This window comes from Phlebotomus argentipes, unplaced genomic scaffold, assembly GCF_947086385.1.
Source record: "Phlebotomus argentipes unplaced genomic scaffold, Phlebotomus argentipes genome assembly contig_2, whole genome shotgun sequence".
Lineage (NCBI taxonomy): Eukaryota > Metazoa > Arthropoda > Insecta > Diptera > Psychodidae > Phlebotomus > Phlebotomus argentipes.
Window position 1 is genome coordinate 5557287 of NW_026776162.1, and position 13412 is coordinate 5570698.

General features: G+C 44.6%; 3 protein-coding genes across 6 annotated transcripts; all 3 read left to right on the top strand.

The window, feature by feature from the left end:
• Nucleotides 1–31: 31 nt before the first annotated feature.
• Nucleotides 32–562, top strand: LOC132265110 (small VCP/p97-interacting protein). Its single transcript, XM_059765607.1, has 3 exons — nt 32–228; nt 311–466; nt 532–562. Exons 1-3 carry the CDS (start codon nt 166–168, stop codon nt 544–546), a joined length of 234 nt encoding a protein of 77 aa, XP_059621590.1. The 5' UTR covers nt 32–165; the 3' UTR covers nt 547–562.
• A 255-nt stretch (nt 563–817) lies between these two features.
• On the top strand, nt 818–5593 carry LOC132265107 (UTP--glucose-1-phosphate uridylyltransferase). 2 transcript variants are annotated; one of them, XM_059765603.1, is made up of 3 exons: nt 818–946; nt 3498–4485; nt 4899–5593. In XM_059765603.1, the coding sequence occupies exons 1-3, from the start codon at nt 917–919 to the stop codon at nt 5411–5413; spliced, it is 1533 nt and encodes a 510-aa protein (XP_059621586.1). In that variant the 5' UTR covers nt 818–916; the 3' UTR covers nt 5414–5593. The 2 variants fall into 2 exon arrangements, with proteins under 2 accessions (XP_059621586.1, XP_059621585.1); XM_059765602.1 differs by lacking the exon at nt 818–946 and adding an exon at nt 1730–2271.
• A 158-nt stretch (nt 5594–5751) lies between these two features.
• On the top strand, nt 5752–12855 carry LOC132263070 (bifunctional 3'-phosphoadenosine 5'-phosphosulfate synthase). Of its 3 annotated transcripts, none has more exons than XM_059762652.1 (4): nt 5752–6007; nt 10499–10893; nt 10960–12308; nt 12375–12854. In XM_059762652.1, the coding sequence occupies exons 1-4, from the start codon at nt 5960–5962 to the stop codon at nt 12470–12472; spliced, it is 1890 nt and encodes a 629-aa protein (XP_059618635.1). In that variant the 5' UTR covers nt 5752–5959; the 3' UTR covers nt 12473–12854. The 3 variants fall into 3 exon arrangements, with proteins under 3 accessions (XP_059618635.1, XP_059618627.1, XP_059618643.1); XM_059762644.1 differs by lacking the exon at nt 5752–6007 and adding an exon at nt 7514–7797 and having other exon boundaries at nt 12375–12855; XM_059762660.1 differs by lacking the exon at nt 5752–6007 and adding an exon at nt 9006–9219 and having other exon boundaries at nt 12375–12853.
• The last annotated feature ends 557 nt before the right edge of the window (nt 12856–13412 follow it).

A 13412-nucleotide genomic window follows, 5' to 3' on the forward strand; every position in this document is an offset into this window, starting at 1 on the left:
GCATGACAGCTGTGATTTTCGGATTTCTGTTTTTGCCGTTCTGAAGTTTGGAACGAGAAATTGCTGTGCATTTTTGAGGATTCTCTAAGTAAAGTTTTGTAGAAGCACATCCTCTCAGGTAAACCTTGATGCCTTAAGTCTGAAGCCAGCGATATACAATAGAAAATGGGTATTTGCTCATCTTGCTTTGGAGGATCCTCAGAGGAGTTGATCGAGACTCCGAGTGTTGTGAGTTTCATTGATCACGTCATGATGTTTACAACTCTTACAACTGCCCACAGCAGAGATAACTAATTATTGCCGGTTTCAGGAAGCGCGTCGTCAACTGCAAATTGAAGCGGCCGAGAGAAGACGCCAGGAGAATGAGAGCAGAGGAATAAAAGACGTGGAGAAAGTGAGGAGACAGCAGATGTTGCAGGAAAAGAGGGACAATCAGCAGGCAGCGATGGGAGAACCTGTCCTGAAAGTACTGATAACAGTCCTAATCATCGCTCTTTATCGATCTCATGGCTTTTTCTGTATCTCTTCCAGTGGCAAGCTGACTAAACCTCAGCGAGAGAGGGAAACAAGTGCGCGCCCCCCCTCCAAGAACATCGGTTCATCACACAAGTTTTCACCCAACAAGAGTTGCTGTTGCAATATATTTTGTGATTCCCCTTTCTATTTATCATTGAACGCTTGAATTGTGAACGAAAAATACATTTTTGCCGTATACTCCGGATACCACTTGATTTTCGGAGCGTGAATTTGCATTTTGGTGGGCGCCCGCCAGATGCAATTTCGGCGCTGTCAGCGTGATTTTTTTGCGTGCTCGCTGGCTGTCAAAACACGGTGCTTGTGGTGGGCGAAAGAAGTCTTTTCGGACGTGGAATTAAGACACAAATTCACCTAGTTCAATCCCCTGTAATCGCTCAAAATGCTCTCCATTCCCCAAAGTGAAGGAAAGGTAAGCAGTTTCCGGTGGATCACACCTACTACGGTTTGCACGAGAAGCCGGAATTTGGTTTCTTTTTTGCCCTTTTGCACGCCCAAATCTCCTGACCTTCACCCGACCTTGCGCCGCAACATCCAACGAATCTCTCAAAGCATCCAAACAATCCCAAGCATAATTTTGAATCTATGATAGCTCACACAAATACGCTCGGTAAATGGTTTATTTGGCAAATAGAAAAAGTGCAGATGCTCTCCAGAGTTTTTCACCTTTTGCCACGAATATGTTTTTATATTTCTCATTCATTGCCGAGTTATTTGCGTGAATATCTAAATGAGTAGTAAATTTATAAGCAAATTTATCATTGTGTAGTGTGGAGTGAATCGAAAACAAACAATTGGACAATTATAATTAGCTTCAGGGCTGATGATTACGTATGCTGTCGTACTTAATAAAGTTGTGTACAATTTTGTTGTAAATGAATCTGTGAATATCTTTCTGATCGTCGTATTCTTAAGTTTATTGGCCTCCAAAACAGCCGGAACAGATCATAAACGGTGTAATCACTTTCAGACGTGACAGGTGAATCACACCCCTTCTTGATGGTCTAATAAAGTGCGGAGTTATTAAAACTTAACACATACACAGAGTTGAGACAGCAAGAATTTTGCAAAAGTGTAAAAATGCATGACATGCGATAATGATTGCGTATCTGTGAGACACAGGCTTGTAAAATATTTATTTTAATTCCTAGCCAGTGTGTGATAAGTGTAATCGACAGCTGATAAGTCTCATTTCTCCATTCACCAAATATAGTTCCACAGAGAGCGACTCTCGCAGTTGGCGCTTGTATTGGGGGGGAAAAAGATGATCACACAGTCAAATTTCCACTTTGCCACCAGTAAACCGTTTTTTCAGATAAATGAACAATTCCTCCAACATTTTCCAGTCAGTTTATTTCAAAACGTTGCCCAGCTGTGGCGGCTTCCATAAGTGCCCTCCGCACAACGCGCGCGCCTGTGTATTTTTTGTCTGTGGCTCGTGTCGTGGCCAAAATTAATAATATTAATTGAGGAGTCTCTGAAGAGACACATTCAAATTCGCCTTCAGTGCTCTGGCACAACGATAAGGAAGTGGCTTGTATTCTCTCCTCCAATTTGGACGCACTTGGAGAGACTTTCCGTTGCAAAAACCGTGATCGGACAGACACAAAAAAGGCAGTCGCTAATCTGAGAGAGAAGAGAGAGAGACTGCAAATTTGTGTGGTATTGAGCAATATTTGATATAACAATATAATAATGGGTGAACTGTCCAATCCGATAGATATTCTCTTGAATCGTGTAAGTACCAGATCAGGCAGTAGGCCTACACTCGCGATCACAAGTTTCAGATCATTTTCTCGCCTCTTATCGAGCATTTCCTCAGCACCTAATCAGTCTGCTCGATTTATCTCATTCCTCCAAATTCACATATATTTCTCACATAACTGTGACTGTGCTCTTTTTTTCTGTGTCTCTGGAGAGGGCCCGGGAAAAAAGCACACAGTCACCTCAACACAGCGCCATTCTGTTGGGCGATTTATTATTGCTAAGAGTGTCGATATTGTGAACCTTGAAGAGTGCAAAAAATGATGAAATTGTGAGAAATAAATGCAATAGTGAGGCGTAATTTAGAAACTCCCTCATCGTCAAGTAGTTACAAAGTTCTTCTGCTTAGAAGTGACCTTCGTCAAATCAATTTTCCAGACGAGAGAATATTCATTCATTCTCTTCATCTTGTGCAAGAAACAACAGATTGAACCTGACCCAGAACGCGCCGTAGAACTGCGGCCGCACTTTGGGCTCTCGTGGAAGATTTTGCATTGTGGAAAATTTTCACTATCTCGCCAAAATAATTATAGTGAATGCTTGAAAATATTGTCAAGTGAATTGGGTAAACAGAGAGTGTTGGCTAGAGTAAACAGTATAATCAGCTGAACTTATAGCGTAGTACACTGATGAGTTAGATAGATGCTCTCTGAGATACGCGCGCGCTAATCTAGCTAGGAACATAGACTTCCCATATTAATCTCTGAAGCGCAATGCAAATAGTGGCGCAACGTGACTTCCTCTTCTTCCATCCCTTTTTACAGTGACTCTCAGTTGAAGTAGGTCGCTTTATTTGATCACTTAAGCACTGAAATTTAATTAAATTCCTTAGAATTAGCATAACATCAACAACATCAATCAAATCTATTGAACTTTAAGACCGCCATTGATCTATTTTCATGCTAATTATCGATTTCCCATCTTAATTGTCCCACTTATGCAATTGCATTGACTTGCAATTCGCACTTGTTTTCCATCCCTCTCTATTTTTTTCGACAAGGCGTGAATTTTTTGGCATGGAGTGTATATTTCGAGCGCGCAATATTGAGAGAGAGTGACTCGCTCTATTAGTGAAACAATTGCTTATCAAGAATGTCTTCACAGTTCAAGCAAATATTAAACTTACAGAGACTTGATGCTCAAGTGATTTTCAATCTTTGATGAGTGTGTTTTTTGCCTCTCTCTCTCCCTCTCTGTAGGTCCGAGGTCATCAGCGGGCTCCGTCTGACTCGAAAGAGTTCCACGAGGTGACGAAACGCGATGCCCAGCGCGTGCTGGAGGATGATATTGAGAAGCTCCTGGAGACGTGCGATGAGGCGCAGAAGGCGCCGCTGCGGAGTGAAATGATGCGCTTCAGCAATCTCTTCGGGCGCTTCCTGGCCGAGGATGGGCCGTCGGTGGACTGGAATCGCATCGAGAAGCTGCCGGAGGACGCTGTGCAGGATTACAGCAGTCTTCAGGCGCCAGACGACAATCACATCCGCGATGAGCTGAACAAGCTGGTGGTGATCAAGCTGAATGGTGGCCTGGGCACGTCGATGGGCTGCCATGGGCCGAAGAGTGTGATTCCGGTGCGAAGCGACTTGACCTTCCTGGATTTGACGGTGCAGCAGATTGAGCATCTCAACAGGGTGTACAACTGCAGTGTGCCGCTGGTGCTAATGAACTCCTTCAACACGGACGAGGACACGGAGAAGGTGATTCGCAAGTACAAAGGATTCCAAGTGAAGATCTACACATTCAACCAGAGCTGCTTTCCGCGTGTCAGCCGTGAATCCCTGCTGCCCGTGGCGAAGAACTTCAACGTGAAGGACGACATGGAGGCATGGTATCCGCCCGGGCACGGTGACTTCTACGAGTCGTTCGCCAATTCGGGCCTCTTGAGGAAGTTCATCGACGAAGGTCGGGTGTATTGTTTCTTGTCCAATATTGACAATCTCGGCGCCACGGTGGATCTCAACATTCTCAATCGCCTCATCGGCGGCGGTGGCGAGAAGCCCATTGAGTTCGTGATGGAGGTGACAGACAAGACGAGGGCGGACGTGAAAGGTGGCACACTCATTCAGTACGAGAACAAACTCAGACTCCTGGAGATTGCGCAGGTGCCCAAGGAGCATGTCGATGACTTCAAATCCGTGAAGACGTTCAAGTTCTTCAACACCAACAACATCTGGGCCAAACTCGATGGTAAGCAATGATTCAGGGGTATAATATTTCACTGGCTTTGTGCGCTCCGCACTTGAGATAGCGAATTTACAGATATAATTTCCGTGTAATGCCAATACGTAAGATATCGCACCATAAATAGATTATTCGTGCTATTCGTGTGACATTAAATATAAATGGAAGACGGCTGATACGTAATATTGTGATAATTATTGGCCCCTTTTTGAGTTGCGAATATATTTATTAATACTCCCGCGACATGCTTCCCGTTTAGCATAAAATTTCCATTTGCTAATCTCCAGAAGATTTATTCATTGATAAAATGTCTTCAGCCGTCAATCAAATTTTCACTTATCTCAATTGGTGCACTGATTAATCGTGAAATTCCCCGAAAGAGTGATGAGAGAAAGGATTGATTGGTTTATTTTCCGCAGCAATCGAGCGAGTTCTGAAGGAGAACACCCTCAACATGGAGATAATCGTGAACAACAAGACACTGGACAACGGACTGCGAGTGATTCAGCTGGAGACTGCCGTTGGCGCTGCCATGAAGTGCTTCGAGGGAATTGGCATCAATGTGCCGCGATCGCGCTTCCTGCCTGTGAAGAAGACATCGGATCTGATGCTGGTCATGTCCAATCTCTACAGTTTGCGGCACGGTTCGCTGGTCATGTCGCCGCAGCGCATGTTCCCCACGACGCCACTTGTGAAACTGGGCGAAAACCACTTTGCGAAAGTGAAGGAGTTCCTCGGCAGATTCGCCAATATTCCCGATATCATCGAGCTGGATCATCTGACTGTGTCGGGCGATGTGACATTTGGCCGGGGCGTCTCACTCCGCGGCACAGTGATAATAATAGCCAATCATGGGGACCGAATTGATATTCCCGCTGGCGCCATCCTCGAGAACAAGATCGTGTCCGGCAATATGCGCATCCTGGATCACTAGGGGCGCTATCGTGGGTCACACGTGCAATGTAGTCGCCTTTTACCATACGTTTTATCTACTTTTATCTCCTCTCTACATGGTCAATCACTAGGGTGCAATGTTTTATAGGCGCGTTTTTGCAAGTACAAAATTTTATAATGACTCAATTGCTCCTAAGTAGAATATACGATTGTCATCGAATCTTTATCTGTGTTTTATCTCAATTTTCCATCGATTTTCCGCTGAACTTTCATCATCACATGTGTTCGTTGCATTTCAAAAATGGGCCCCACAAAGAGCGCCTAAAAGTAGGCAAAAGTGTTCGCATGCGGGATTTTCTGCGATGCGGTCAGCTGACATCTGTCAATCCATCAGCCGAGGAAAAAACTTTGAACTGCCCAAACATGTGTTTATTTGTGGTGAAGTACACCCGCACTAATTGCTAAATTGCCACCAATTGGCAATAAATGTCGTGCAGTTGCATTGTATGTTCAAATTGAGTGTTCTCCGTGTCCAAGAAAAGGTGAAAACGTGTCCATAAATCTAGTGAGTGTGCGTCTGGCTAACATGATTTCGGAAAATTCCTCTGGTGATTGCAGCAAAAAGCAAAAAACGGTAAGGAAATCCCATTTCTATTAGCATTCCACACTCTCTCGTAACACACTGGATAGCGTGAGGAGCAAGAGCCATTCGCAGGGAGATAAGTGATTTTACGTGCTCCCCAGAATCATTGAACTGCTCAATGTTTACCTAGAATTTTTCCATTCAACCATATGCTCTCAAGGTGATAATTGAGAACATGTTCTGATCTTTATCGCTCTTCGCACTGCTCGCCTTCCGATAAGGTCTCCTGAACGAGATGATATCCAATCTGAAAGTCTCTATGGCAAATTTTAGGACATTTTTCGCACAGAAACAGCAGAAAATAACATGTCCATATTGCAGAAGCTTAAGCTCGACAGGCAGACAGATCCCCAAATCTCAATTATGATAAGACATAGGCCTACTATCTAAGGCAAACAAGTGAAAATGGGCATTGCATAACACTCCAAAGTCTCCCCAAATGTTATCAATAGCGAATAGTAGCGAGAGATGGAAAATATTTAGCTATGCAAGTGTCAGAGAAATCATTGGTGGGAAATGAGGTCAACCGCATTATTTTGCCACTTGAAAATTGCTATCAGAAAATTGCTCTATTATCTGCTTTTCTGATTTTTATTCCCATTTTCCTTATCACTTCTCAAAACGCACATCATCTGTATGCGTAAGAAGTGGACAATTACAATTCACAGGGTGATTTAATCACAATCATTAACACTATTTCTCCTATAAATCTTGTATGAATTTGCCAGATTGGCCAGTTTGATGGAATAGAATTCAGGCCCAACGCTTTCTGGTTGTGAAAACCACTAAATTAATTGTTTATTTGTACAGAAACTGACTTGGTGCTCCGACAAATCAAATAACTAAATGTATTCTTGGAAATATAATGTGGAAATCATATTCACTTGAGGCCAGTCTAGATGCAGAATCACCCTGTGTGCCTTTCCATCTACGTCTTGCATGAGAACAGAAAGTTCTCTTAGAGATAGTACAAAGTCACGACAAAATTGATAAGATTGGCGATTGTGTGAACCTCACGGAATTCATGACATCTTCGCCAATTACCGGTTGAGTGTCGAAATGAATCTCGCCGATTGTGGGTGGGGGGAGGGAGTCTTCTACAGCCGCGGGAGGGAGGGGAGAGATGGCACTTTCGGATCTCTCGCAGAGCCACAGCGGCGGATGGGAAGCGGATGAGGAAGAGCAAATAAGATTGTGGGAAGTATGGGTGAGAGAAAGAGAAGAACTGGAGGGAAAATGAACATCTTGGAGAGGTTGACGTTCTCTGTGTGCGTGGCTGTGCTGCTGAAAGCGCGTCTCTGGCAGCACAAAACTCCACAATTCACATTTTCGGTTTTTAGTACGATTTCGTGGAGCCACGGGAATCGGCTTGATTACTGACGCGCGCGCGGCTTCTTGGGAGTTCAATTGTGCTCTGTTGCCCAAAGACACCCGCATTGCAACTGCGAAGGGCAGCGAAAAACATTCACTTTAAGTTAATATCAGTTAATTTGGCTAGTGTGTTCTCGTGCTATTTTACTCGTGTGCACTTTTTGCCCGCACTTTCTGGCCAGTGATAAAAACCTATTCAGCACTACGTGTAGTAACGATAAAAAAGGCATTTTGTTGTTGTGCCCGGGCTGTTTTTACTTGATATCGCAGCAGAAGATATAGAGGACAATATGATGAATAAGCGTCGACGAAATGTGAATTACAACAACAATGATTTGCTGTCAAACAACAATTACACCATTCAGAAATTCTGTCTGCAGCACAAAAATTGCTCGGGAACGTCAGAGGAGGTAATTAGATAGGAAGTGAATCATTGAGAAAATCAAGAGTGATAAAATTATGCAAATTATTCGATGCACTCGCGAGATCAATCATCCACTCTTGGCTCTGGGTTGTGTGTTACTTTCCCTCACTGGCGGCGCAGCATTTCAGTTTCTTTTAGATCTGTGCCCAGGAAGATGTTTCTGCGATGCGGAATCGGAGAAAAATGAAAGAAATTGCCCCGCAAACTGGTTGTTTACTCAATTTATGCTCTCAGCCATTGGAATCTATACTTGAGAAGAAGATTATGACGGAGTGGTTGAAGAGAAAGCTACAGTACTTGATGTGTTTTTCCTCTCTTTCACTTCTCTTCTCTCCTCTTTTCAGCGCCAATATCTTTTCCCCATAGCAAATCGCATATTATTTGTACTTTTTAACTTGATTGATTTCTTCAGTGAAACCACACTGCAAATATATACTATCTTTTTTGAATGTCACGTAAATACACACAGCGGTCCATTCTAGGTGTTTCTCTGCACTAAATCAACTCGCGTGTGTAAATGCTTTCAGATTTTGTACTGTTGATTTTATTACTCAACTTGTGGTGATGTTTTCGATAGTTTTTTTTCTTCCACCTTCTCTCGGCGAAGATGCGGATTTGCAAGAAGTTGAGACACACTTTTCCACAAAAAGTCTATTTGTAAACAAATGGAGAATCTACAAACTGATCAAATACAAACTAACAATTATTCCCACAGCTGCTGTCAATCGTCACGGAATAGTAATAATACGTTGAGATATTACACGCCGTGTGACTTGCGCCAAACACGACAACACATTGTGATTAATCCAGAGCGAAGGAGTGATAAGAGATCACTTCGATAGGTGGTCGCTGGAGGTAAAGAAGTGGTGCAAAAAGCACAGTGACTCGACACAAAGATAAGAGACATTTTTCTTGCAACACGATCGCAATCTAATCACCAACTCTCCTTCGGGCATTTGTCCTCTAAAACTCGAGTGCGGCGACCACAAGTGTGAAAATATCATCCACAATTCTCCAATGGGGGAGTGTGTGAGGAGATTGGGTGGGTGGGAAAAAAAAAAACTGGAGCAAATCTGATATAATTGAGACATTTGAAAAGCAACTCCATTCATAGAAAATAACATGATGGAGAAGTGTGGAGCCGAGCGAGACAGCGAGAGAGACGGAGAAGGAAAAGAGTGTGATATTGTGGTGAGGCTCTGTGGTGTGCTTTTCACCCGTCAGTACCTTCCGGATCACCTGCTCAAGTGGTCACACGATATTCAAGCGAAAACGCGGCGTCGAGTGTGGAAAATTTATCTGCTCGTGAGCGATTTCTGTCTACGTTCTCATTTGCCAAAGTGATAAAAGGCACATTCTATAGGGTTTGAAAATGTTCACAAATAGTGAATTAGTGAATGGTTCTCAGGTGAATTAATATTAATCTTTCATCTCACTCGCTCTCTCTCTCATCTCGTGACTCTTTCTCTGCTCCCGCGCGCGATCGCTCTTCATATGTTAAATCTTCAAACATTCCACAGAAAGTTCTTCAAACTCCATCTGAAACGTGATGAAGCTCTTCGGTGTGTCGATGTTCTTTCGTTGATTCAATTCTTTCAAGTATAAAGCGTGGTAAATTTCTCGCTATGCCAAAACTTCTCTCATTCTATCAATTTCCATTTTACTGCACGTCTTGATTGGCGTTAATCTCCAGTGCGGCGTCTGAAAATTCCTTCCAACTGTTGTACAATTCTTTGATAACCTAATGTCCTATGACTTCAGCATTTTTACTGGTGTATTTTTACATAAGAAAAAATTATGTATAACTTAATTTTCATGTGTATTCACAGTTCCAAGAAGTGTACTTTTCGCTGCGCATTACGTAAAATAAACTGCAAAAGAGTTTTCTTTGGCATTATCTTGTGGTTTCCATTTCACTATTATTATTTTCCTCAATTCAAGCTAATTATATTCTTTAATCGTCCAAGTTTCATATAAGAACTATAATAGCGTTTCAAAATTGTCAAGAATCACTGTGAAATTCTAAAACTATCATGTTTTGCTGCACTGACAACAAAAAGGCCAAGCCTTGCCTGGCAATTACTCCAAGTTTACTGTTAAAATATCTAGCGTGTTTACATAAAAAACATAAATTTTCCCCCCTCAAGTCGTTCAATGTCTCTCATTGAGATAATTGAGAGAGCAGAAAAAAGGAGGCACAAGATGTACAAACGCTAATTTCAACATTGATTCGGTTCACTTAATCTCAGTCCAGTGAATGATGACTTTTACTTTCATCACAAGTGTACAATATCGCGTCTTTTTTTCTCCTTTCTCATCCATATCTTGCTGAATATTCAGCAAGATGACACTGACAATGGGTGCCACGCATCTAATGGCCAGAGATCGTGAGCGAAAACTGTGAATAAAATTTACTGCGCGCGAATTTAAGTGACTTGCACACGGTGTTTCTTGGGGCAATTGAAGTGCCAATCATGGGATTATTTGGAGATTCGACCAATGGAGAGAATATTAAATTTATGAGGCTCTTCCTCTTCCCTTGGCACAGCGCAATCATGCCATACTCTTATCACAATGCCACAATCCACCACTCCCGCGCGAATAATGTGTCAGTCATCCTCTAAAGAGCTGAAACCCAATGATTTACTATAGTGCGCACCACTCACTCACTCACTCTCTCTCTGCAGTGCCTTCAGGTCGCGACGAATGTTACGGAGCAGAAGCACCATGTGACGCGGGAGATTCGAGGTCAGAATCTGGGCATTTGTAGGGGTTTCCGCGGATGCACTCTGTGGCTGACGGGACTGTCGGGCGCCGGCAAGACGTCCATTGCCTTCGAGTTGGAGGCCTATCTCGTGTCACGCGGCATTCCCTCCTACGGTCTCGATGGTGACAATGTGCGAACGGGACTGAACAAAGATCTGGGATTCTCACAGGCTGACCGCGAGGAGAACATTCGTCGTGTGGCTGAAGTGGCGAAGCTCTTCGCGGACAGCGGTGTTGTGGCAATCTGCAGCTTTGTGTCGCCGTTCGCCGATGACCGAGACATGGCTCGGAAGATCCACAAAGATTCAGATCTAAAGTAAATATATTTATATGTGAAATTTCTGCTTTCACAGCTACTACAGTTTGCCTCTCTTCTTCCCAGATTCTTCGAAGTGTTCATCGACACGCCGCTGGCAGTGTGTGAGTCGCGCGATGTGAAGGGACTGTACAAGAAGGCGCGCGAAGGTGCAATTCAGGGCTTCACGGGAGTGACTCAGGCCTACGAGCCGCCCGAGACGCCAGATCTGGTGGTGAAGACTGAAGGTCTCAGTATTAGACAATCCACGCAGCGGGTGATTGAGTTGCTGGAGCGTGAGCACGTGATTCCGCGCACACTGCGCGACAGCGAGCGCGTGCCGGAGTTGTTTCCGGTGGGCGCGAAGAAGGCAGCTTCGTGGGCGGAGGCGAACAATCTGCCCGCACTGGCGATCACCACAGTGGAGCTCCAGTGGCTGCAGATCCTCTCTGAAGGCTGGGCCAGTCCGCTCAAGGGATTCATGCGCGAGAAGGAGTACCTGCAGACGCTCCACTTCAACTGTGTCCTGAACAATGGCGAGACGGCGCGCAGCAATCAGTCGGTGCCCATTGTGCTGTCCATGAATGACTTGGACAGGGAGCGCCTAGATGGAGTGAGTGCTATCACGCTGTGCTATGACAGCAAACCCGTGGCCATTCTGCGATGTCCGGAGTTCTACTACCAAAGAAAGGAGGAGCGGTGTAGTCGTCAATTCGGCACAAACAACCCCAATCATCCCTACATTAGGATCATCCAAGAGTCTGGGCCGCACCTCGTGGGCGGCGAGGTGGAGGTGCTGGAGAGAATCCGCTGGAATGACGGACTGGACCAGTATCGCCTGACGCCCAATGAGCTGCGACAGAAGTTCAGCGAGATGAAGGCGGACGCTGTGTTTGCCTTCCAGCTGCGCAATCCCATTCACAATGGACACGCGCTGCTCATGCAGGACTGCCGGCGTCAGTTGCTGGAACGCGGCTTCAAGAATCCCGTGCTGCTGCTCCATCCGCTAGGCGGCTGGACTAAGGACGACGATGTGCCGCTGCCCGTGCGAATGGCACAACACCAGGCGGTGCTGGACGCCGGCGTGCTGTCCAGGGAGCACACGGTGCTGGCCATCTTCCCCTCGCCAATGATGTACGCCGGACCGACGGAGGTGCAGTGGCACGCGAAGGCGCGCATGAATGCCGGCGCCACGTTCTACATCGTGGGCCGAGATCCCGCGGGAATGCCCCATCCCGACGCCGACATGTATCCAGACAAGAACCTGTACGACGGCACACACGGAGCGCGCGTGCTGAAGATGGCACCGGGTCTCAATCAGATCGAGATTCTGCCCTTCAAGGTGGCGGCGTACGATAAAGTGGCACAAAAGATGGCCTTCTTCGATCCATCGCGCAAGGAGGACTTTCTCTTCATATCCGGCACAATGATGAGAGGTAAATTATGTTCAATAAATACAGTGATTCACGTTGATATCTGATGTACAAATGCGTGCTTTTCAGGATTCGCGAGGAACAACGAACTTCCGCCAACGGGCTTCATGGAGCCGAACGCATGGAGAATCCTAGCACAATACTACCAATCACTCCAGAAGAAATGAACTTGGACATTCTTGTAGGGTGATAGATGGTTAACCGTTGTATCTTCATCAATGTTTCGTATACTATTATACATATTTTTATTATTTTATGACCGCTAAATACATTGTTTTTCAATGGGGACACGAGACTTTGGCTTTTGCGGCAATCAGAAAAAGACACTCCACTCCATTGCCATCGTGACTTGAAGGACGAGATAGCGTCAGTCAAGCAACTTTAATTATCTTGTATAACCAGATTATTTAAGCGGATTGCCTGGTGACGAGTTAATCTTTGACGATAACAATCAGTTTACCTTAGAGACTAATAGTCCACGGACTTTATCAAACAATGAAAATTTTCCCAAATCAACCAGGACAAAAATCATCTCACTTTCGGAATTCAAATAAGATAGCGGAAAAGTCTCTTTAAACAGTTGTCAAAGCTGATGGTAAATAAAAAGTAAAATTATGAGTCATTCTGTCATGCGTGATCACAATTTTATTTCTCAAATTGTGCGATCAAAACATCACTTGGCTCGGCGGCCGTGTTTTCCCCCCATTAAGCTCTGCAAGAACGGCGACTTGGCGAGCCTCATCTTTGTCGCCGGATCGAGTGGAAAGACGGTGAGCGTGAAGGGCGTAATTGTTGATCCTGCGAAAAGCACACACTTCTCAATCACCTTTGCTGCAGCTCAACAATTGATTGCTGTCACCTGAGCCAAACAGTAAGCAAAAGAGCACCAACATCGCGAGATACCGCATGACCATCGCACGTCCAATCCACTCACTTGCACTCGAAGAACTGCATCTACTTCCAGTGTCTCTTCCCTTTTATATCGCAGAGAAGTCAGTGAAAATTCACTGTCTTTAATGGTCATTGAAGAAAGTGCTTCGTTTGCAAATGAGCAATTATAGTGATGCAACAGTTTTAAAGAGCAATGAAAATTAATCAAATTAAATT